General features: G+C 40.1%; 1 protein-coding gene across 2 annotated transcripts; it reads right to left on the reverse strand.

Moving 5' to 3' along the window:
• Positions 1-1416: 1416 nt before the first annotated feature.
• LOC145457078 (uncharacterized) lies at positions 1417-26280 on the reverse strand. Of its 2 annotated transcripts, XM_080335245.1 has the most exons (10): positions 26153-26278; positions 21152-21193; positions 19269-19406; positions 18073-18215; positions 17605-17801; positions 9404-9490; positions 8814-9044; positions 7403-7608; positions 5207-5791; positions 1417-3119 (listed from the first exon to the last, which is right to left on the reverse strand). In XM_080335245.1, the coding sequence occupies exons 1-10, from the start codon at positions 26249-26251 to the stop codon at positions 2109-2111; spliced, it is 2739 nt and encodes a 912-aa protein (XP_080191371.1). In that variant the 5' UTR covers positions 26252-26278; the 3' UTR covers positions 1417-2108. The 2 variants fall into 2 exon arrangements, with proteins under 2 accessions (XP_080191371.1, XP_080191376.1); XM_080335250.1 differs by lacking the exon at positions 21152-21193 and having other exon boundaries at positions 26153-26280.
• Positions 26281-26673: the final 393 nt, after the last annotated feature.

Here is a 26673-nt window from a genome sequence, read left to right on the forward strand (position 1 = left end):
GTCTGAACGCGAGGATCACGTTCGCGTTTTGTGTATGAACCTCACCACTTTAGAGGTTCATTTTCACAAACGAAGCTTTTTCATATATTACATTTTTTCAAGTGATTTTAATATCTTTGGTGAAAATTCTTTTCATTTCAACTTCGGACCACTCACTCTATGCATGGAGCTGGTAGCATAAAATAATCAACACCCAACCATTATGCACCTTGCCAATCTCAAAAACATTACTTGCTTTGTTACAATAGTTTGCTCGAAATAATCAGCTTTCCGTTTGAGAATATTTAGTGACTTTCTGCAGTGAGCTTGACCCGCAATCACACAACATCAAGAACGAAATATACTACATGTAGGTAGTCAGCGAATGATGCTTATTCAGCCAATCAAAGAAATTGATGTGAAGTATACATCGTTGTGTAATGTAAAAAATGTAGCAGGCGTATGGGATCCATCTTGATTTGATATGTTTGTTGTAGCATAAAAACGAAATCCACGCGATTGCGGTGCTGGCTACTGTATATTTTGTTTATGGGATAATATCAGTAGCAAGTATAGAAACCCGATTTATAATCCACTCAATATCGATGTAGCAATACTCAGATGCATTAGAAAAACATCGCCCAGTCTGGCCTATATACCGTTCTGGTGTAAGTTTATATTCCCTGGCAAGTCATCGTCGAAATTGTTGGCAAATCCACAGAATATATTGATTTCATGGGATTAATATATCATTTGATTGTACAAAATGATAGATTTGGTGACGTTTAAAAAGTCATCATGTACTTCAGCACGTGGCCTAAGTCGTCGCTAGGTAGCCTATCTTGCATATCACTTCACTGAAATGTATACGGTTGGAATTAGCAATGTGACGTCACGTAACGCCGCAGGTTCACGTTCGCCTTCACACAGAATCTTCCAAAAATGTTCGCGTTCACATGACCTTGAACCTTCCAGAGGTTCGCACCATCTTTATTATCTATCCATGTGCATTCGGTGACCATAAGTGCATCTCACTCGAGCATCAGGTCTACTACAGTTTCGTCTTGGTGTTTCGCTTCAGGATTTTCTCGCGGTATTACAGATAGTCCGATAGTGGTGTGTGATTGCGCTTGTGCTGCCACAATGAATCCTTCTACTGTCTGATTCCTTTGCCTGAGTCTGAACCTAAATCGGTTTCAAATAATTTTTCGTATACATGGCTGTGAAGGCTTTCGATCGATCCTTTTTGTACATCGAGGTACATAATACCATTAAAATATCCGTTACATCTGCCCCTAGAATTGGATTGATACCTATCGGCTATTGAAGGAGCAGAGTATGCTTTTCTATTGTCGCGGAATTAATACTGTATTTACAGTATAACTATTTTATGTGATATGCGTATGAAATCGTAAGTAGCAAACTATCACATATACAAACGATACACCAATAAATCAATTTATTGAAACAAAACTATAATTGACCAAATAAGAGTTTACGGGATGACAGTAGACATATTCACGTTGTGTGAGGCTGTGTTGGTTACAAATCCACGCGACCACATGCATCTGTGATATGCGCTTTTTAAGATCGAAAAAGCAGTTATAGTTAAGTTAGCTATACCGGAACAACGCAAATGTAAACCAAAGTGCGGGCATGAGTATTGAGTGAGTATGAGAGCGAGTAGAAATATCATCATCAGAGGTAGTCCTAAACTTCTTGATAAGAAAACTGAGTGGTTATAAATTACTTATATGTAGCAGTGTAGAAGTAGTCTGTAAACATGACAACCTATAAAGCTACAGGTTGCAAATCCCTTAACAATGCGGACTAAATGACATTTTAAGATTCCTAGCAATGATTGCTATGTGATTCTATCATATTATACACAGATTGCCATGCCATCATATCCATCTCGCATATGGAAATGAAGCCGTACTATTCATTTAATTACCGGCTACTTCACAAAATTCGGAATGTGTGATATCAGCATTCGAGTTTAATTAAGTATCGTGCAATCGATCAATACCTGAGTACTGATGAAAATAGGAACTGCATGAATGATCACGGTATTACTCTCACAAAAAGACATTGGAGCGCATACCAAGAAAATGGACTCGTTGCATAAACTATAGCGATGCAGGTGCATCTTTTTGAGAGGGTGAAGTCGCGGTAGCTGACACCAGATTACCTTGATCTTCAGACGAAATTCGTCTGCAACACAACAACGCGCGAAATCTACTGAGACGAGATTCGTGAATTTCGTAACCGGCGCCATCGTCAGACTGACCAGCTTCAACCGCACGTTTTGACTTCACGCAAACTATGACGACATAGGCACTAAATAGTAGAAATATCATGCCCACGACAGCGGTCACCACTATCAATGCGATGGATAGTTGCTTTGTATCGAGCGTGGGGTCGCACTTCAGTGTCGCAATGGCGTCCAGAATCATTTTATGCTGCAACGCCCTCGGATAGTTACATTCCCAATTGTCTATTCCTACCGCAATTCCCTTATGCTCAACAATCCAATTAGTGAAAGGAACAAGTTCGCAATCGCACAAAAAAGGGTTGAGTGATAAGTCTAGTTTCAGAACGGTTGTATTTGATAAGACATCACGGCTAACGGTACGCATTTGGTTCGACTGCAAATCCAGACTTCGCAATTTCGGTAGTAACATGTCTAGTCGTGTGGAAATGTTCAAAATTTTGTTTGATGAAAGTACAAGATTTTTCAAATTCGGTATTATGATATCGACGAAGTTTTTAATTTGATTTTGATCTAAATTTAGGGTTTCCAGTGCTTCACTGTGTCTGAATATAGTAAAGTCAAAATTCGTAATCAAACAATTCGACAAATCTGCGGATTTCAATCGCCGTAAACCTCTTACATTTGTCGGTGGAATAACAACCAATGGATTATGATTCGCAACGAGGTGTTCTAATGATTCGGTAGAAATGCGAGGGAAATGTGTAAGGTTATTACTCGATATGTCAAGATATAGAAGACTCGGTAAATCAAAGGGATGCACGAAAATAATGTTGTTATTGCTGAGAACTAATTTTCTTAGTCGGTTCATATTTGCAAACGTCCCGAGATATAGAATTTCCAGGTGGTTGTCGTCCAAGTCGAGGATCTGCAAAGGAAAGAGATAGGAATCATAAAGTTCTGAACGCAACACTATCGTCCAATTTTGTGCCGCGATGGAACATCTCAATATATATACAATACATGAATGATGGGGCATCATTCCGATTGAAAAGCGTTATGGGCATGACTTGTTTTATATTTTGAAGCGTTTCGCCTGTATTATTTGCTAACCAGCTTTGTAATTGTATCCCTCCGCACAACATTAAAGTCACTCACTTTCCTTTGGATGCCCAGGAGCAGGAGGAAGGGGGCAGAAATAAAATACCGGTATTACGGTATATCATATTTGACCTGACGGAGAGAGTAGGTATATTGGCATCACATATCCTGGGGTGGTTCAACACTGAGAGCTTTGGAAGCCAAGAGTTTAGAGTTTAGACCAGGAGTGTTAAACATACGGCCCGCGGCCCGCATCCGTCTCGCCGGACGATTTCATCCGTCCGCGAAGCAATTCTGAGTAGATTGAAAACAGTGTCTATTATCCAGCAAATTTCTAACAAATGTGGGTCGTTTTAGTAAGGAATATTCCCCTTAAATAATCTCTCGAGGCATCAGTTGTACGGTATATTCAAATGCCACATTTTAACCAACCGACAGCGGTGTTGTGGTTTCACACTACTCACCATTAGGAACAATAGCTGACATTACCACTAATTCCGAGAAGGCATAAAGTACATACAGATTTCAGTGTTTTATGGAGAAAAAAATTGGCCAATAACCAAAATGTAGTTATTCAGAGAAGTGAATTAGCAATTGCGAAACCGTTATTTACAGGTTACATGGAGGATATAATAGTTACGCAGAAATATAATTCAAATATATGTAATGGCACTGCTACATCACTTCTGACTCAAAAGATCCAGGGCCTCGACAGAAACCCTTATCGCGATTTAATAATAATGAAGTTGATATAAACGAGCCTGTTTACAGTTAAATCTGTTATGATCAAAATGCATACGCAGGGTTGACGCCAGTATACGACTAAAACATATGGAGCATAGAAATGTGCCACCTTATATCGTCGCTAAATCCACTATTTCAGCGCTTCATAACTGTCACCTGCCAATCATCGTATTATTGCCGATTCCATTGTTTGCGAATAGAGATGTTGCAGGAATAAAACGCCTAATATCCGTTATAAAGTGTAACATACAATTTTGTATGGTGATAATAAGATATTCAATTTGACAACAAGGGCATGGATTATGAGGTGATATTTCGGAATCACTTGATTGCTGCTGGCCGTGAAGGTTTGAATCCGGCCCGCGACGCAAGTGGAGTTTGACACGCCCGGTTTAGACTTTCAATCGACTAACTTTCATCAGCATTTTATATTCGTGATATGTATATCACGACAGATGAACCACATATATGCCGCATCCGTGACTTTGTCCCACCACACAAATCCCGTCTCTCACTGATGGCTCGGTACGTTTTTGACCTTTCTTCAAAACTTAGCGCGAAATTACCAATCCGGTCATGACCACACCTGTTCGCATATAGTTCAGGATATGTTCTTCGATCGAGCACCATAAGAATCGAACCAATGTATTGACTGGTTGGCCGGCAAGAAAGTGGACGAACCAAGTTAACAGTTAACTTATTATTTCATAGATTACTTTCCTTCCGATAGTAATTTCTATCGCTGAGATGATGTGTCTTCAAGAGTAAGAATTTTGTCAATATGAGTTGCAAATATTTGAATAATATGTAGAAACAAACGACTTGATAAGTAAAGACTAAGTGAGTAATAGTATAGTAAGTAAGTGAGTAAGAGTATTGTAAGTAAAAGTAAATGTGCCTAGTTTTAAACGGAGCAGGAGATAGGTGCGGCTAATTCGGAAATATACATTATGATATTGTGGAATATGGTAAACCGAATTGATTATTATTATCGCGCCCACGATGATAATAAAATTCAGTATTCAGAATTCAGAATTCAGAACAGAAATGATGCTACTATTCAAATATTTAGAGTGCTAATGGAGTAAATATGATTGGGCACCTGACAAGAAATAGACCCTTCCGTCATGCAGTATGTTTCCGCAATACTACAAGTCTCGTATGATTTACCTCCAACTTTTCCATGTGATTTAGTGAAGTTGGTTCAATAATCTCGATGGCATTCGAGTTCAGCTTGAGACTCATCAAATTCGCGAGTCCGGCAAACGTCTTTTGATGAATAAGAGTTAGCAGATTCACTTGAAGATCCAGAGCTTTCAAACTATTCAGAGTTACAAACGCGTCCTCTTCGATACTGGCCAAAATATTGCGAGACAGATCCAAAGTAGTCAGGTGACGTACGTCGATGTCAATCTCTATGTACACAGTATTTCTGGTCAGTGCTTGAATTTTATTGTCGTTGAGACGCAATTCCTCCAGCATCGTAAGATTGCTGAATGCGAAGTCCTCGATTTCCACGATATCACCGTACGCCAGCGACAGGAAGATCACGTCTCGAAGGTTCTGCAGTTGTTTTCGTGTAACATTGATAACTTTTGAATCGGTCATGTCCAACCACTTCAAGTTGTTAGGAAATGTGGGCATTTTGCTGAGCTGATTGTGCGATAAATCGAACGTTGATATATTCACAAGACAGTCCAGTGCGTCCACTGATATTGTATCCAGTTTTGCGTTGGACAAATTCAAACTTTGTATCTGTGATGTAAATTTCAATTGGTAATATTAGAAACGGCCACGATAGGAATGGTTACATTAGTCACGACATTTCCCTATTTAGGGATATTAGAGTTCACATACATAACTTGTGGCCTAAATATATTACTTAAAAGTTTTAAACGAAACTGCCATAGCATTAACGTAGAATGATTTAAAAACTATAAAGCGAAAATGCAAGTACGTTGATTTCAATTTGTTCACAATTATCCAAATATCGTGGGGAGTAAAACCCAATAACCGATGTTTTGTAGCTACTAATTACCAGAAATACTCATGTCGGAAATGATTACGATCGCTATGTTGAAACCGACGAAAACTCTCTCCCTATCTCACATACAGACAAATACCGGTACACACTCACAAACACAGAGTCAGTCAAAACATTGCACTTAAAAAATTTTGACTATCACCAATATCATAAAATCCACGGCTTCTCACAAACTCAATGTAGGTCTTGATCCCAAATGGAGTCGCGAAGAAATGTTTTCGGGAGTCACGAAACTTTATCTGTCACTAAACCATCGATGCAATCTACAGCTTTTGTTCAATCAGTTGACCAATACGTTTGTTGCGAATTGTTTTCCAGGCCGGTCAAGTGATCGTCAAGCTCAAGTCAAGTACAAATGATATGGTCATTACATCAATCTCTACCAAGCCATTAACCTAGTAAAACAAACAAACAAAACTCGCTCCTCTCGGCCTTCTGCGTTCGAGAGTCAATATCGTATATGCCAGGCTCATACGATTACGCATAGTTCGGTTGGGAATTGGGTATTGGGCTATATTGCGACTGGTGAGAATATCGCGTGTTTTAGGATTCCTCTTGTGCCGTCATAAAGCATATATTATGTTCCACTATACCTGTCATCAGTGAATCTAAAGAAATCCAAGAAGTGTTCATTGGCATGAATAACGATGGTGGGGCAGGGCAAGACTTCTACAGGGACAATTGTGCTGCAGTGACTTTTAAATAGAAATGGGACAGTCCTGTCACAATGTTTCCAAATTTCATCGTCCCTTTTCTAGAACTTTTCTAGCTTTTCCTCACTACTCGATTTGAAAAAGAATAATAATCCAAACCGATTGGATATATAGTATGCGGCGTGAGAGTTTCTCTATGTATAAGCAAACCAAGAATTGGTGGCTTAATTTTGTCAATGACTTAATTTGGTTGTAATGATACTATGATGCCATTTTACAATATTTTGCATGCGTCGTTGCTACCAATGGAATATAACCACGAGTTATTTCATATTTGTAATACGTCGAGTCCGAGTCAAGTACATATATTTTAGGGTAGTGATTCTGGTCAAGGCACTTGAAAAATGTGACTCGAGTCATCCTAACATTGCTTACAATACTGTTGGCTTTTGTGATGACTAAATTGTGAATATATCCGCCTAGTATACTATATAATCCCCTGGAATGCAGATAAAGTTTACATAAGTGATAAATACACTGAGACTGAAACAATGTTATTTACTTCCTGTGGCAATTGTAGACAGTGTGTACGGGAAAATGTCATGAAATTTGAAAGGGTGCGAGTGCTTAAAAGGTTAGAACTTATGTTTTGGATTGCTGATTACCCACCGACAGAGAATCATTGAAAATACCGTCGGCTACGGAACCGATATCGGTATAATCCAATCGCAAGTCCAGTAACGACGGCGGGAAATGGTGTTCTTTGGGATTCAAAACCATACGACTGTTGCTTGACAAATCCAGATGCTTCAAATATGGGTTGAACCAAATCTGTAAATCTGACGATGATGTTGAAGAATTGCCACTCGCTATGCCTGAAATTTGATGACAATCTTTCAAGAGAATTTACGGAAAGTATATCAAAATCTTACGGAAGGAGGAAAGGGTGATTCATATAGGTCAGGGCTCACAAACTTAAATGTGCTCGCAGGCCCATTTCCTAGTTTCTGAAGACGCCGCGGGTCGCATCATCGCTAATAGCGGTATTCAATGTATAGTTTCCAACTAAACTTTATTTGACGGGACCTTGCAGACTAGAATCACACAAACGTCCTGAAAATGTAATTTACTATTGTACTAATCACATTTTCAAATAATTTTGTATATTTTTTTTCTGGGCATAATTTGTCAAAAAAATATTGAGTAATAGACACCATGCGAGAGGACACATACACCATGACTTCGTAAAGGCAGTCACATTGTAATATTGCAGCTACTGGACATTTTAAGTACCAACATTATAGGTAAAATATTTGGAAATCTTCAAAAGATTAATCTGATATCAAAGCATCTGAACGGTGTTTCCTGGTTTTTGGTATAGTCCTAATAAGTAGGCTGTTGTTCATGTCAGTGCCAAAGTCAAATTAAATGAGAGTTATATTTTCTTTCGGTTATCGGAGCAGATCAATAACAAATTAATTATAATAATTATTGTACCACAGTACCATAGTGATAGCAGTGTTTCTTAACCTTTCTGGCGATCGTATACCCCTCGAGTCATGTTACGAACGGTCGCACCAAATTACAATTCTCAGTCACGAATCATCGACGGATCATGTTTTATCATAATGAACTAGAAATGTGACATAAAAGCTGGTCTTCCACCGCTTGGTAATCTTTGAAAGTGATGGGAGGGTGAACTTTGATGACATTTCAGATTTTGGAGTAGTTTTAGAGTGAACTTCAAGTTTTCAAAAGATATGCAGCAGTTGAATATATTGTCGAATACTCAAAAATCCAAAATTCTGACACGAATTCTGGTGTTTCATAAAAACGTTTACATTGTGGAACCTACTGATGTTGTCTTGTGAACCCGTAGGCTACCAGAACAGAACGCTCGCATTGGATTGAAAGTCAGCCATCCGGAAATACCATCTGTAATTTCTATACTTGATTATTACTACATATATTTATTTTCAAATAGGTTCTATTTCCAACCGATTGTGGGATTATTACCAGGGATGTTGCTAAATAATGAAATAATCTTCCCATAGCAGGGACGAATTGAATATACGCTTACTTCCATAAGTATCCGCATTTCCCATCATTAAAGGAGGTTCCCGGAGGTAGCAGTTGTTCATCGACAGTGATTTCAAGTTAGTCAGCTTCGAGAAACTGTCACGAGACAGATGCCTGCAGAATACCCGCGAGAGGTCCAGAAGTTCCAACGATCCCATTCCATCGAAAAACCTGTCTTCGAACGAAACCGAGGAGCCGGCGGCATTGTCGCTCAAGACGAGAGAGCTTAAATCTGCAATGGGTCAAGATTTATTCAGAATTCACATGCCGTTGTTTGATATCGAATTCAGGAAACTGTCTTGCAGGCTTTCGTGACATCTATTATAGGGAATATACCCGCCGAGTCTACTATATATTCCCCTGGAATGCAGATAAAGCTCAACCTGTATATTTTGTTGCCTTTAAGGGCGCCCCACTTAAGCTTTAGCCCACCGTAGCTTTGGGGGTGTGTAAGGACAGCACTGGTGAAGATTTGAGGTGTCGAGGAGGAGACCAAAATTAGTTGAGACGTTAGCTTCTCGGTGGCATACGACCATATGTCCATGAATTTGGAGATGACAAAATATAATTCAAATAATCTTGAACACCTACTTTTCAAGTGGTCGAACGAAGATTTCCTAAACCTCAAGATGCCATTGCAACGCAAGTCCAGAGTAACCAATGAGGGAGGCAAGTGTACTGAAATTTAGAAATGCGACGTCAATATTAAACCATGGTTAAAGATTAGGAATGTAGCGCAGTCGCAAATGTACACAAAACATTACACACACGCCATTCTCCAGAACCCACTAGCATTGACATGAGACTGTTTGGTAATATTTCAGGACAGCTGACAGTAGAGATGAAAGTGTGGTGAGCTGACAGGGTTTCAAGAAACGATGTAAATTGCAGACCATTTTCAACCGAGATGGGTGTTTGGGTCAGGGCATCCCAAAGCGGGAATGGCGGAGAGTAGGCTACATCAAGTTGACACATACAAACATTTCACTCCGAAACTGAGGAAAGTTCAATGTTCATACTTCACGTATACGTTGGTCAGAAATAAAACATGTAATTTGATTTCACACATCGGTCACAGATCTTATTTCTGAAAAATGGTGGTATTCCCGATAATTAAAATTATAATCTGTCGTAATGTTGTTGGTCGCAGTTATCTCCCATCTTCAATTCATTACTGCACATGCACAGTGCACACTGCGCAGTGACATGGCGGTGAAATGAGATAATATTCGTGAAGAGGCAACGACAGCACGCGATGTGGATATCCGAGTCGAGTAGTCACCGGCTTGGTAGTCTTGCATCAATATTTCGCAACAAATAAACAAAAACTTCAATATTTTGCAATAGAGAACAAATGTGTGTGATGTGATGTGATGTGAGCCTACCCAGCCGATTTTGATTGGTGAATCTTCACGGTGGAGTTACCGATGAATGAAATGTTGAGTTATATTTTTATTTCCCAAACCATTTCTGGTGCTTGAAATTCGAAAACTTTTGTTGAAAAGCTGCTTCCAGCGTCTATATACATACGTATAGTCGACAATCTTGTTAAGCCTACTATGAAGAAAGGCAATATATATACTAGGGGTATGACTTGAAAAAAAACAAGATTTTGTGTTTCCTGTAATCACAAATGATGAACTTTTGTCGCCTGATTTGAAAATTCACAAAAGTGAAGATTGTTTAAACAAAAACCTCCCGCACATAAATTTTCCAGTTTTCACTGTATGAAGGATATGCTTTCTTTTGTAGATACAGACTATGTAATATATATAACGACTGATTGAAATTTACCAGGGTTGCAATGACTCGAGTCATGACTCGACTCGAGTCCGACTCGAGTCACGATTTTCTGATGAATTGACTTGACTCGAGTCATTTTTTCAAAATACGGAAATGACTCGACTCGACTCGAGTCAATCTGTGTATTGACTCGACTTGGACTCGAGTCATTGCGCAGGACTCGAACCAAGTCATTGACACGAGTCTCAGACGGCCAAGACCGACATTTCATTGTAATTCCAGAGCCAACACACTATTGGGATTTCGTCTGTTCGTACTGGTACTTGAAAATGCGACCAGAAACTGCTAAGAGTGAGGAAAATTGGTATATTTTAAATGCGAACCATTCGATATCACCAAACAGAGTTATAAAAAGTAGGTTTACCAAGATTTTAACTGGAAACTGAACAGTGAACACAGTGACTTGGACTCGGACTCGAGTCATCATTCCATGACTCGGACTCGACCCTTTGCTCGCTGACTTGGACTCGGACTTGACTCGGTGGTGAATTGAAATGACTCGACTTGACTCGAGTCAAAACTATAAAAGTGAGATTGACTTGTGACTTGGTTGCAACCCTGAAATTTACCTGACACAATTCCAATTGCGCAGATAGAAAATAGTATTTTGGTAATTTGTGATTATCCATATTGAATTAAGCCTATGGAGTTCTCGATTACAGTCAAAAATAAATAATCATTAATTTCGATTCTAGAGGTAGACTGTATATATCTCGTAATTTCAATTTGCCTGACATAAATCAAACTGGGTGTTAGAAAAAGCGAAAGTAGAACATATTTTCTGCGGTCTAGAAAACCGATTAGAGGAATATGATGCATAGGAAAATTTGAAAACGTCATATCGTATGTTACTCAGCATCTGTTGATATACTAGACGGCGGAATGGCGTTGTAGTAAAAATGCAAAATGCAATGATGAGCAAAGGTTTTGATAAATCACATTATACTGGTTGCCAACATCATATTATCGAGTCATAAATCAGATATCATAGTTATGCAATCCAACGTCTTGAGCAGGGGTGGGCAAACTACGGCCCGCTACGCCGTTCTGTGCGGCCCGCGAGAGTCCAAAGAAACTTTTTAAAAAATTTGATAAAATGAGTACTAAAAATCGAATTAATGCATGGACTTGATTAACTTTTTCTTAATATATTTCACCATGATAATTCTAAGACAGTTGTTTTCAAACTGGTGGGCGCGCCCTTCTTGGGGAGAGAGAGAAAGAGAGATGATATTCTTTTTCGCCTGCACCATCGAGATGCTTTTGACGACGGAGTTGCGATACGGCCCCATGAGGTCATCTAGTCTGCGCCCCCGTTTTTTTTTCTCCTCCATGCTATCCGAGATTGCTGAGCGCCTAGCAGGATAGCTGCGGATACCAATTTTCGAGTCTTTTGTATGACCCGGCCGGGGATCGAACCCACGACCTACCGCTCGAGAAGCCGGACGCATAACCATTACACTATCTCGCTCGGTGGGGGCGTGAAAGCATCTGAAGATGGGCACGAAGCTGAGGTAAACTGAAAAAAAATTTCGCGCTCGGCGCGATTTTAATCCAATTCATAGTTATTGCTATGTATTTAGTCTGAATTACATATTTGAAAATCTCTCATCCACAGTCGTAACCTTCCATGGCATCAAAACCCGTTAGGTTTGCTAGCATCCTGTTTGCGTTTTGTGATATGACGGTGAGGGGGGCGCGAAATCTCTGACCATCATACGGGGGCGGGGCGTGTCTTAAAAAGTTTGAGAACCACTGATCCAAGGTAAATACTTAATATCACAGCGGGATAGCTGCAACGAGATTGACATAATTTGGATCACCAGTGGGATTTCAGATTGGCCACTTCATTTTCATTTATTTCAGTGATATGCTTATAAAAAACGATTCGGGCGTGTCTTAGGTAGATTCGTTGTCTGTATGCGTAGAATGGGGGTATTTATATTTTATCTACACATAGTAGAAGCGTGTTTGAAGCTAACTGGTTATGATGCTGTCAGCATTGTGTGTCCTGGAACTGAGCCAAAAGTAGAATTCGAAAAATCTATGAACAGATCGCTGCTCACAGATTTATATTTCAATCCTGTTCTAAGAATCGGGCCAACCGACTTTCAACTCTATAGTTTTAAAAAATTGGTTATTGAGGTCCGCCAGCCTATGAAATCTCGCCACTATATGTTTCTAACGCATGTACGATATCATCAAAGCAATATTTGGCTAGTTTTAAATAATAATATATATTGTCTCCATGTCCTCACTATATAATCAAATATCAATATCGCATTTTAGTTTATAATCCACATTTTATATAGTGCGGCCCGCGAGTGAATGCAGATGTTGAATGCGGCCCGTGAGCTCAAAAGTTTGCCCACCCCTGGTCTTGAGCATATCCAACTCTCAGCTACAAATTTGGAGATCATGCGGTAAAACACTACGAAAACTTGGTACAATTCCCAAGCCAGAAATTCAGATGAAAATATTAGAAAACTGAGGATGGAGGGATGATTTTATGTTTATCTTTAAGCTGTGCAGAGCATGCCGCTCTTTCAAGGAAAATCGTAGATTGCCACTAATCAAATGACATAAACGTCCATCTGAACGCAATCCAAGATGGAGCTCAAGGGCGATGAATACGTACTTCCAAATCCCCAGATGGAGAGCAACTCGGGAGATATTATGCTTAGTCATCGCAAATTCGTGTTAGGAAGTCTGGTATTTTAACCAGATGTCTAAAGATATAATATACTAGAGCCCGACCGATTATTATCGATTCGCCGATACTATCGAGATGATATCACACTTTGGAATAATTATCGGTAGCGGCCATTGGAGGTGAAAAATCATCGGCAGTTTTCGTGGCGTCACAACGTGGCGATAGTAAGTCAGAAAACTATAATGTTCGAACACTAGACTGAGAATATTGATATATTTCATATGGCTTACAGTTTACAGGTGTCCAGATGCAGCCTTTCAAGTTTATTTCACGTTAAAGTATAATAATAACTGTGAAGCTGTACAAATAAATGCCATGATGCTTTGTAAACGTGCTTATTAAGGTATATTCCACTTATTTTGAATATCGGCTTAATGTATGGGGACTATCGGCAAATGTGTGAGATATCGGTTTTATCGGTATCGACCCAAAATCCAACACCGGTCGGGCTCTACAATATACCAAAGATTATTTGCTGCCATCTTTGAGCTCGAATGTCCTGCAGCGACCCCATTGAAAGTCGGATCAATCTGTTGTAGATGTACCTGGCACTAACATAATTACAGAAAGGCAAGTGAAATTGATGGAAGAACTTTACCAGAAGTGCAAAGGGACGAATATTTGAACATTAAATTTGTGGCAAAGAATAATCTTTGAATTTACATTTTGTTCTTTATTTGGACCAATATCGAAAATTGAAGTTAGTTTGTGCGTGATATTTTATACGATTTGAACAAAATAATTATAATTTTATTAATGTATAACAAAATGATCATCAATTCCTGCTACAGGCAAAATAAATTCACGTCATAACCCTAATGTATACTCATACACATGCTTTATAGCAGGCAACCATTGAACTTTAAGAGATAACACTAATCGAACTAAATTAAGATTAGTTAAGGGATTAGGATTTATCGAACAGCAACAGTAGTTTATATATTGCACCGATGATGGACAATTCCAGATTTCAGGATGATATCCACCCCGCACATTGTAATTGCGTAAACGCACAAAGAAAACGAAAGTGGAAGTCCATTGGCCTACTTCATATGACAACTTCACATCAAGCGGCTATCATCAGGCTAATGCAGTGATTCACAAAGTGGGCGCCAGCGTCCCCCAGGGCACGTTCGCGATTGCGAAAGGGGCGATGGCCATGAAATGGGCGATTGGGCAGCGGTGGCTGTAAAATTGAACGGTAAGGGGGCAATTAGAGCTAATGGGTGCGGTATAGCTCTAGAAGACTACTGTGCTGGGTAGTGTTGAGACGATTGATGAATAGAGCAGCTGAATACGCACTAAAAATGCAAAATCGGCTCAAGTGAGTCGTCCGTCGTACCGGAAAAGTCCATTGTTACTTGAATATGTTGATCCCGCCCATCAATGGACTAATTTAGTAGTCGACCGAATCCCAAGAAAGCGTGGTTCATTGTGTGCCGTGAGAACTACGAATTGTTTGAGCATTTATCACCCAATGCGAGGTGTGACGGCATGCGTTATTTCAATCTCTGTTTCAAACGATCGTGGATTTCACCCAGTGCTGCGACCGTGGTCTTCGGCACGGCGTTCTGGTTGCGAGAAACGATATCGCTTCTACTTAACGGACATATTCTCCAAAATTTATCAGTAGAATACATCCATTCTCACTAATTATGAAACCTGAGCAAAGTGAAAATGGCACTATTCGCATTCAGTGAAAAGCCAGTGATGTATCACCGAAAGTTTGCGAGACGCTAACTATTGCAATTCGCAAGCTTGCCCGAGCTTCCCGTGTAGCTCGCATACCCGATTTTGACGGAGATACATAAATTATTCATCTCCGAAAACTGCATGAGGATATGGTGATTTGATTTTAGGATGTATTCCAATTGGAAATTCCCCTACTGGATGATCTATCCATTTTGTGCAGTAAACGACCATTTAATGATCGAAGAGCTGCGGTTACATTGTAGAACAATTTTGAGTTCAAACCAAAGTTCAATAACTCTAATCAATCCTTCTGGATACACAATTAAATCAATTAGAAATACTCTAAATTTCTGACTTTCTCATCGTTGCCCCTCCCCCTCATTTCAGAGAACGTTTTTCAGTGCCGCGACCAAGTTTTTTGACTCACAGCAGAAACCAACTTGGCAGTACGGGATGTGGAGATTGCAGCGAATTTCAGAATGACATTGTATTTGTCAAAACTCAAACCTAATATGTAGGGATGGTGTGAACCTCTGAAAGGTTCAGGTTGGTGTGAACCTCTGAAAGGTTCAGGTTCGTGAGAACGCGAACCTTTCTGAAAGGTTCTGTGTGAACGCGAACTTTTCTGAAAGGTTCCGTGTGAACGCGAACGTGAACGTGAACCTCATGACGTCACGTTGCGTCATATTGCTAATTTCAACCCGACATTTCAGTGAAGTGAGAGCCTATAATAATGTACACGATACCTAGCGACGACTCGTGCCACTTAATGCCACGATGCTGAAGTACATATTGACGATTTAAACGTCACGAACTGTATCAACTGGGGCAATCAAATGATATAATAATCCCATAAAATCAATATCTTCCGCCGCTTTGCCAACTATTTCGACGACGACTTGCATGGGAGTATAAGCTTACGCCTTAACGGTCTAGGCCAGACTGGGCAATGTATTGGGCGTCTGAGCATTGCTATGCTGATATTAAGCAAAGTGTAAAACGGGTTTCTATATACTTGCTACTGATGTTACCCCATTAACAAGTTATACAGCAGTAGCCATCATTCGCTGACTGACTACGTACCTACATGTAGTGTATTTCGCTCTTGATGTTTTGTGATTGCGGGTCAAGCTCACAGCAGAGAGTCACTCAATATTCACGAACGGATAGCGGGATATATCGAGCTAACTTTTGTAACAAAGCAAGTAAAATTTGTGAGATTGTCAAGGTGCATGATCGTTTAGTGTTAATTTTTTTATGTTGCCAGCGCAATTCATAGAGTGACCCGCAGTTGAAATGCTATAAGTTTCAACCAAAGAAGATATAGTGAAGTGAAAATTGTAATATTTGAAACAGGTTCACAGTGCAGAACCTACCTAGGTTCGTTTGTGAACGTGAACCGCTAAATTTCGGAGGTTCGCAAACAGAACGCGAACGTGAACCTCGCGTTCACATCATCCCTACTAATATGACCAGCGTGATGGTAATAATACACCAGCACCATCCGTTTCAATAGCCAAGCTGTCATAAATGCAGAACAAGTTACGTTTTATTATTTACAACGTGGTGAGGGGCGTCGGGAAGCGCCCGGGGGCCACCAGGGGTGCGGTAGCTCAACAAAGTTTGGGAAACACTGGCCTAATGTCTATATCGCTTAAGGGCGCTTCTGAAATCGTGAAGAAATTGTATGCAAATCAAATTACTTGTGACAAATGCATGAACGTACGCCTGTCACATACGCGGCTATGTTTTGAGGTATACTTGTCATATAGACAGATGAGAAGAGCACTTGCATATATGATATATTATTATATTAATAAATAAAAAACGGCCAGTTTCCGTCTTTCGATTCGCTATAACCACAATCGAAGACGTAGTACAATCGTGCAAAGTTGTCCATATGCAAGGCATGTATGAAAAGCAGTCATCACGTTGTACTTTAGTACTCATATGCATACGAAGTTTGCTCCTATGAATCGCACTCGTTATCTTTTATGGGTTCGCACCCGATGTAGTATTACCCTGGTAATATTATTACTGGTATGGGACAGGCAACTCCATCCCTATTGCTAGATCAAAAGTCAGCGCTATATGGTACGAGGTTACCGATTTAATATTGTAGTCAATAAGATTTAGCACTAGGACATTATTGTGAATTATCCTCGACGACTTCATATGATGCTAAATGGGTCAGAAATACCACAGGCCTACAACTATGTTAATTGGCACCATTTTTGTGATACAATTTCTAAGTCACTGAAGTGGACACCAAAGTTAGATGCTGCTGTCTTCTTGATGTTCAAGCAGATAGGGACGTCAAAGCTTAAATAAGAACTTCTGTAGTACTTCAAATGCAATCTAAAACAGTGAGAAATATTTGGGAGGCACGTGTTTTGTGTAGTAGATTCGTTTTTAATGTATTGAAGTAATATGAACATTCCCGTGAGTCAAGAGCTCCTGAAACTTGGTGTGTACGCAGAGACAGATCATCGTTCCCGGGTGATACGAGATCAGGGGTGGTATGAGAGTTCTGATTTGATATTATATATATATATTGCTGTTTTGGAAGTAACTCAAATTTTACCATTTTTGATATTCGTTACTTGGTAATGATTGGACGCTTCAAGATAGGCGAGACTATCCATATTCGAAATTCCATTCGGTAGCTTGAAAAAGGCGTTGCGACTTATCGACAGCCATGTCAAACTGCTCGCTATTGAACTCCACGCTGTGTCGGGTATCGTAGTGAGGAGATTTGAAGAAAGATCAAGCTTCTCCAACCTGAATCGGGGTTCAATGTATGCGGGATTAGTGAATTGATCATATATTTGCTATGAAGTGCAGAATGAATGTATTTATTGTTAAATGTTGAATAAAATTGAATGTTCGTAATATATACGGTAATAAACGTATTGTAAAAACATCGCAACAACTTGACCAGTCAAGTGGGTGACTGCATACTGCATAGCACAAAAGTCAATGGCTGTATAGATACGGAATTTGGTACGATTTCATTCCCTTGCGCACGACCTAATTATTAAACCTAGCTCACCTTTGCAGGCCTGTAAAAGCACTCTTTTCAATTGTATACAATCGGTTTCCGCTCATGTTTAGTAGTCTCAAATCTTCGAACATGATAAAGTCATTATCACGAATCACGCTGATAAGGTTGAATTCCAGAAACAAGTTGCGAATCTGACGATATTAACGTACGCATGACACCAAAAGCGACGCGAGACATGCGAACTAAGGATGGTGTGAATCTCTGAAAGGTTCAGGTTCGTGTGAACGCGAACCTTCTTGAAAGGTTCTGTGCGAACGCGAACGTGAACCTCATGACGCCACGTGACGTCATATCGCTAATTCCAAATCTATATTTCAGTGAAGTGAAATATCAATGTACATCATACCCAGCGACGAATCAGGTCACATAATGTCACAATGCTGAAATTCAAACAGACTTTTTATATGTCGCCAGAAGTATCAGCTGGGACAATGAATTGTTGATATAATAATCCCATAAAATCAATATCTTTAACCGCTTTGCCAACGATTTCGTCGAAGACTTGCAAGGGAATATAAGCTTACGACTTAACGGTATGGGCCAGACCGGACAATGTATTCGGCGTCTGAGCGTTGCTACGTTGATATTGAGCAGAGTGCAAAACGCGTTCTTCAATTTGCTACCGATATTACCAACATTAACAAGTTATGCAGCAGTAGCCAACACCCCGACGCACGGATTCGGTTTTTATGATAAAATAAACATATGAAATCGAGATGGATCCCGTATGCCTGCTAGATTTTTTTACATCAGACAACAATATCAATTTCATTGATTGGTTGAATAAGCATCATTCGCTGACTACATACAGGTTGCGTATTTCTCTCTTGATGTTATGTGATTGCGGGTCAAGCTCAGAGCAGAGAGTCACTCAATATTCACAAACGGAAAGTTGGATATTTCGAGCAAACTTCTGTAACAAAGCAAGCAGAATTTTTGATATTGTCAAGGGGCATGCTCGTTAAGTTTTGATTTTTTATGTTGCCAGCGCCATCTATAGAGTGACTCGCAGTTGAAATGCCGGAAATTTCAACAAAAGGTGAAATACATCAAAAAGGTTCACAGTGCAGAACCTACGAAAGTTCGTTTGTGAACGAGAAGCCCTACATTTGTGAGGTTCACACACAGAACGCGAACGTGAACCTTACGTTCACACCATCCCTAATGTAAACATCATGTCTTACATCAGTCACCAGGCTAGGAAAAGGAACTTCCGTGAAGTTGGAAGCTGCGCAGTTAGCCGTGACGACACCTTCAAACTTGACGCATGCACAGTGTTGAATGCAGTCGTAAGCAGCTAAATCACTGCGCATGGTGGCAATCTGTAAGGATATTGCTATGAACAACATCAGGCGGGGCGAGATTGCGTAGTGGTATGATCCACAGCTACAACACCAATGGGTTGTTGGCTCGAGTCCGACCGAGGTCGACTCCAGAATTCCTATCTAAGTGTTGGAGGTTTATCTAGGCTCTTCCTCGCCACGGGATCTGCGTAAGCAGTGTCTTATAAAAACCTAGAAGTGGACCATGCTAGAAGTCGGTAAATACGGAATCAAAAATAAAGAATATCGGTCTGGTGTGAAATGACAAAAGTAGACGAAACACCATAAACATCAAACAAACAAACAACATCATGCAATCGAATGCAGAAAATGGCAGATAGGTATGAATTAAGACATAGCAGTTGTTATTATGGAATGAGCTATGACTGGCAATCATGCACCTATAATCTCTTGCGACTTATTGATCGGTAGCTCGTCGGCTCAAAAAAACTCGATCGTATATTTGGTATCAGCAGCTTCTCTGGTAGGTGCTCAGCACGCCAGGATAGCGTAGAGAGGACAAATGGTGGTGTAGTCAAAAATAAACTGAATTGCGTCCTAGCCAAGTGAGATTCACAAACTGAAAGTTAGAAATTGTACTTGTCGCATACTACTAACGAAATCTGACTAATTAGTAAGGTTGTTTCAGTATAACTGTCAGAGAAAAGAGTCGTCCGTAGGTTACACATTTAGGGTTGCATTTAAAACAAACGGTGTTTTAAAACACTATGTTTAAAACATGTTTTAAACAGTGTTTCAAACAAATGACTTTCTGAAAAAAAATGTTCTTATTCAGATGTTATCTAATTGTGTAAATACGTCCGAAAAACCATGTAGTAAGAGCCTACGGACGATGTGCAGTGTGCACCCAAAATAGTCGATCAATACGATGTGGGGTGGCTGGAACCTTCGAAATCTTCGTCGGCTCAACAGTTCTCGAACAGATATAGATCATTGGTACGGAATGGGTGTTCTGATGATGCTGACCACCGACTGTGAAAATACTGCATAACGGTATAGTTCTGGTTGAAGATGTTTTTCGTCTGTTTATGACAGTGATCGGAAGCCCTTTTCGTCGATGGAACCATATTTACCCTACAAGTTCAATTGTCAATGCCAATCCACTGTGACGTCACAATAAATATTCGTGACGTCATGGCTAAGAAAAAAAAACAATAAAAATATGTTTTAAACAAGGGTCTTGTTTTAAACAAGTTTTGATTTTTGTTTTAAATGCAACCTATACAGTATACACCAGTGGTTCCCAACCTTACCAACGGACATGATGTAGAAACCGAGGTCAACATAAGAGCTCAACGCCGAACATCGCCCCTCAAATTTTGTGAATCGAAAATTCGGTATACAAACTGTAATCGCCGGCGGCTTGACTAAAAAAATAAAATAAAATAAAAAGTTCAACTTTGCCGTTCGATGTCGAATTTTACACTTTTGCAACTGAATTTTCGTGGGATGACTAAAATAAAAAAAAAACGTCGGTCATTTCTCCGACTTGACTCCAATATAGCCGTTTTAACACGTCATCGCCCCCCTATCGCCCCTTCGCTATTTTCACCCCCCGTCGCCCCCTTTGTCCATTTTCACCCCCTTCGTCATTTTCGCCCCCCTAGACCGCCAAATCGCCACCTGGGGGGCGATATCGCCCACGTTGGGAACCACTGGTATACACATTGCCTGTATTGTACTCCTAAAGTTTGAAGTTTCGCGTAACATTGTGCAATACTTACCAATAGAGACAGACTCAATATCCTCATCGCTTCTGTTATGATCTGTGTATTCAAATTTAGAACTATGATTAAGCACAAGGCAAGAATACCTCACAATTCTACCAACATTCAACATAGAAGTTGAATAAGTGAGTAGAGGACTTGTCAACTTAGATAAGAAACAATGATGCCTCGAGAATTGAGGGGTTGGGTGCACAAAATAAGAATCATTTTGTTTGCACCACAGGCTATTTCCGTTCTATGGTATATCAGTAAATAGCAGGGGTGCCTACTATTTTGCGGGCTACGAGTTACTTTTCGAATGCAGATGTAACTGTGATCTGCCAACGGACTGACTAAGCAAAGGTCAACACACATATATTTGATCCACATTATGACTTATCTTCTCATCCGGCCGATGATAGCAAAACTTTGCCGGCCTCTAAAATATTAGTGTTTTCCAAACTTTTTTACACAATGCCTCCCTTTTATGTTGATGTAATTTATTGCCAGTCCGATATATATCATACGCTATGTCAGAGTTACAGTTTTGTACGACTTCTAGTACAAGCAGTGGTGGCCCTACGAACGGGGTTTGAACGGGTCCGCCCCCCAGACCTCCCTTTCGCATCTGTTATTATTATCTATCCTTCACCACGGCAAGGTTTGACCAGGTGCTGGATTCGGCCATATCTATTATTGCATGTGTGCAAGGATAGACTACATCAAAACTAAGCAATTCTACCGCGTGCAGAGACGTGATAATTATCGGTATACGGGACTTTTCTAATAAATGCAGAGATTTGATGATGATTGACACATCTGTACGGAATCATATTCTTGCTTGGTACACGGATTTCCATGTTTATTCGTAATTATCCTTGAAAAAAAGCGCATAATCCGAATAGGGGGGGAGCCTTCAACCAGGGGGGCTCCGGGCGACCGCCCACCTCGCCCACCCTAAAAGCACAATCAGGGGAAATATTCAAACAAGGCAACTTCTTCCACAAATAATTGTACTTCGTTTTGCTGCGATATGCGCTTAAAACTAGGGATGGTGTGAACCTCTGAAAGGTTCAGGTTCGTGTGAACGCGAACCTTTTTCAAAGGTTCTGTGTGAACACGAACGTGAACCTCATGACGTCACGTGACGTCATTTTGCTAATTCCAGCCCTACATTTCAGTGAAGCGATATATTATTGTACAGTAGTACACGATACTTATCGACGACTCGAGCCGAATAATACCACAATGCTGAAGTATAGGCCTACTGACTTTTTAAACGACGCCAAATGTATCAACTGGGGCAATCAAATGATATATTAATCCCATAAGATCAATATTTTCCGTAGCTTTGCCAACAATTTCGACGGGGACTTGCAAGGGAATTTAAGCCTACGCCTTAACGGTCTAGGCCAGCTCGGACAATGTATTCGTAGTCTCAGTGTTGCTACGTTGATATTGGGCAAAGTGTAGAACAGGTTTCAATATACTTGCTACCGATGTTACCCCATAAACAAGTTAAACAGCAGTAGCCAACCCCCCAATTGCACTGATTTGGTTTGTATGATACAATTACCATACGAAATCGAGATTGACCCCATGCGCTTGCTAAATTTGTTCCATCAGACAACGATATCAATTTCATTGATTGGTTGAATATGCCTCATTCGCTAACTATACCTACAGGTAGCGCATTTCGCTTCGCTCTTAATGATTGCGAGTCAAGCTCACAGCAGAAAGCCACTAAATATTCAGAAACGGAAAGCTGGATATTTCAAACAAGCTTCTTTAACAAAATAACTAAAATTTTTGAGATTGTACAATGCACAGGTGCATGCTCGCATAGTGTTGATTTTTTTATGCTGCCAGCGCCATGCATACAGTTGAAATGCAATAAATTCTAACCAAAGATGTTGTAATGAGACGATAAATGTAATGTATGTAAAAGGTTCACAGTGCAGAACCTACCAAGGTTCGTTTGTGAACGCGAACCTCTAATTTTCTGAGGTTCACACACAGAACGCGAACGTGAACCTCACGTTCACACCACCCCTACTTAAAACCTGATCGGCCTCGTTTTATATGCCTTTGCATCTCTGCTCATAATCAGGGTTGCCAGATTGGCCCTTTCGGGGCCAAATTCGTGAAATTTGGCCCTTTGTAGAGGCAGTTGGCCCCAAAATAATAATTTGGCCCCTTGGCCCTTTATTTTCAATTTTTGGCCCTTTTTGGAAGCAGCTGAGACATACCGTCAAACTAAGTATTCAAATAAATCTATCTCGCAAATTGAGCTGACAATGTTTATGCCAATGTCAAAGATTCGAGTGGAAACACTGTGGAAGATTGGGATTTGTTTTTGTAGAATGTAGACTGTTTTGGAATTGTAAATACAGATTTGTGAACAGGTGGACGAAAAAGCATAGAACATGGCTGGAAACTATGTAGCAGAAAAAGTCTGAAGAAGAGCACTCTTATAGTACTTAATGATTGATAGAAATTTCAAAGAAAAAAATTCAATATAACCGAAGAGTTTTTTGGTGAAAAACCTAAAAATTAGGTATATAAGTTGGATAAGTTTCAAATGTAAAGAAAATATTCTCTCAATGTTTAATTAAAATTCATAAAATTTAATCACTCTCATATTATAGCATATTCAGTCGGAAAAGGCTTGAAATAATGAAGCAGTTATTGTAGTAGGATCCAGTGTAGTTGCAGGTAGTGGATTTGGTGTCCTACAACAGTATCAACAATATAAAACTGGAATTCCAGGTGTCTATGGGTAATGTTGCAACGTTATTGACGTTGTTGAACAATTTGGCCCTTTTTGGCCCCTTTTGGCCCTTTTTCCGGCGCTGTTTGGCCCTTTTTCGCAAAAGATGTCTGGCAACCCTGCTCATAATTTGCGCTCAGTAGGCTAAAGGCTGCTGCACACTGGTTCTCGCGACACGACAACACGAGAGAATCGCGCCTGTCTGTGACAAAACTATTAACACCGCGTCGCCAGACTACGCAACAAAGCGTCGGCGAGTGGGCTGCGCAGCTCCGCGACAAAGTTGAAAATTTTCCACTTTGTCGCGAGTTGCGGGCTCAGTTGCAGTAAAAAATAAGCAAGCGCTCTTATTTCGACGGTGCTGCTGCAATCTTTTCTAATCGTTCAACTTTCTAATTTACCATTCTCGTGTACCAGATGCGTAATTTTTCTTGGGTTACATGGTGAAGGCTATGCGGGATTGACGCGGTGCGCTGTATGATATCCAACAAGCCCAGAAAAAGAATGATTCACACTCAAGTTGATAACTTGAAGTTGGAAGAACGAAATGAAGATATATTTGATAATTGGATTACTATGCGATCACAATACAAGATGAATAACAGAGAACATGACCGCTAGCCCGCCAATGCTACTGAAATGCTTGACATTACGAAAGTACATGTAGGCCAAGAAGAGTATAGGCCTATATATTATAAAGATATCTGATTGATGGACTATGTCAGGGCGTTTCAACGATTAGACACCATCTTGTTTATATTCTTTGTATCTTGCGTACTGTATATTGTGCATCTGCGTCTTGAGTTGAAATAGTAAACTGAGTTTTCGAATTTGAGAATATCTCAGTGGCATTATAGTGCATTCCTTATATAATTCGGAGCATCAGCAAAATGCTGTCAGCACACATAGAAATCACATATGTGTAGGAAGTATCTTGATGTGTTCTTCAATAGTAATAACCGAGAACCTATACTGTTACGAAATCATTCCACCCGCTTTGAAAAACAATTGATTTCTGCTGTCGGTAAATGTTACGATACAGTCAAAACCAATGTGATTTTTACAACAACACAACTGCTCCCTTCAACACGCAAAGACGTGCTTCCTGCACTTCAACAAAGTAATGTAGTGTACGAATATAGGTGCCACTGTGATTGTGGCTACGTGGGAAGAACGTCAAGACGTCTGCAGGACCGCATAAACCAACATGTCCCCCAGATTTATCAGAACACGTGCGTCACGCGATGTGAAAAGCTCACCCTTAACTCATCCACTTAAGATTGATGCTGATCGATCAAAGGCAATTAATTCTGCCATCGGCAAACATCTGTTGGATAATCCGATTTGTGCGAATAATTATCGAGACGACCGATTTCGAATCGTAGGTCGAGGCCGTTCACAATTCCATTTGTGTGCCTTGGAATCAACTTTTATCAAAATACACCAACCAAAACTCTGTCAACAAAAGGAGTTCGTGTATCACCTAAAAATAGTACATTGAACGCTCTCTCATTCGAAATTTCATGCTGGTGACGTCATATTTTGTGATACGATTGTTGATATGCAATGTTCTTTCCAATTCTCTACTAGTTGCTGACGATTACCCCTGACGAGTGTCAGCCGAAAATATTCGGGTTCATTTCAATATGAATATACTATTTAAATCATTAAGTTGGTACAGAACAGATAGGCCTACGTTACAACTCGGTGTCTCAATGTGCAGCAGAACGCAACTACCGCGATCGTGAGCGCGACATGATCGGGGAATTACCTGTTTTAGTCGTGTTGCAATGCCAGTGTGCAGCAGCCATAAGTGTCACTGAATAATTAGTCTTTTCGTTGTTTGCTTGATTGTTTGGATGAGGGAGATGGTGTCGATTTTCGATTAAATGCACCTTCTACGACCGCAAGCGACGTGAACACAATTACATAAATCTGACTTTTGTGCACAGGAAGAGCTATTAACATATGGAGTTTCTCAATCAGTTTTCCATAGTCCATAGCGACTACATTTACTCTCAGCGCCCCAATCGCCCAATTAGCATCTAGCGCCCCCTTCGAGGTGGCAAATGGCCACACTTTGGGAACCAGTGAACTACACATTTGCTATAACCCATACCTGGCGAGTGAGAGTGACGAATGATTATCATATAATAGCATATAGAGATTGTCTAATTTCGTTCGGACACGCCTATATCCTGAAATAATTCACCTAAAATTCACACATTGCGTAATAAAGGCTGCTTCACCTTTAATAGCCTGTTGAACCTATTCGCTAATCTCCAAACCTTCGGTGAACCCCAAATTTTGGCTGAACCACAAGAATAGAAATCTATCACACGACACATCAACTACAAATCGAGTACATTACTATAGATTACGGGCGTACAAATGAACTGTGCATAAAAAGTGTGTCAAAAACAGAGGTGGTCAAAGTAGTCAAGAAAGCTACTCAAGTAGAAGTAGAAGTAGCGACGGAAAAATCTACTCAAGCGCGAGTAGAAGTACTTCTTCCATGAGCAACCTAAAACTACTTGAAGTAGAAGTAGAATTTGCTGGCTTTAAATCTACTCAAGTAAGTAAGTAGTTTTGAAAACAGTCTTAATTCGTTCGCATGGACTGTCAAAAGCTGCGAATTGAGCTATGCGGAAGGTGCAAAGAGCTTATTGATTCGTCGGAAGGTGAAGAGAGCTTCATGTATAATGCATATTGATGCATCCCAGAATGTATAAATTTCCGACAGCATGAGCAACAAATGATATTAGTGATA

This window comes from Botryllus schlosseri, chromosome 2 (assembly GCF_051294905.1).
Source record: "Botryllus schlosseri isolate E-star chromosome 2, Bs_hap1, whole genome shotgun sequence".
Taxonomy (NCBI): Eukaryota; Metazoa; Chordata; class Ascidiacea; order Stolidobranchia; family Styelidae; genus Botryllus; species Botryllus schlosseri.

What these genes read in the sequence shown, in the direction of transcription:
- LOC145457078 (XM_080335245.1), bottom strand. Translation starts at nt 26,251, where the DNA reads ATGTGTCGTGTGATAGATTTCTATTCTTGTGGTTCAGCCAAAATTTGG. An exon ending in TATTGAGTCTGTCTCTATTG is followed by an intron (nt 19,407 to 21,151) that starts GTAAGTATTGCA and finishes ATATCCTTACAG; the next exon opens with ATTGCCACCATGCGCAGTGA. An exon ending in TTCGTTCGACCACTTGAAAA is followed by an intron (nt 9,045 to 9,403) that starts GTAGGTGTTCAA and finishes GACCCATTGCAG; the next exon opens with ATTTAAGCTCTCTCGTCTTG.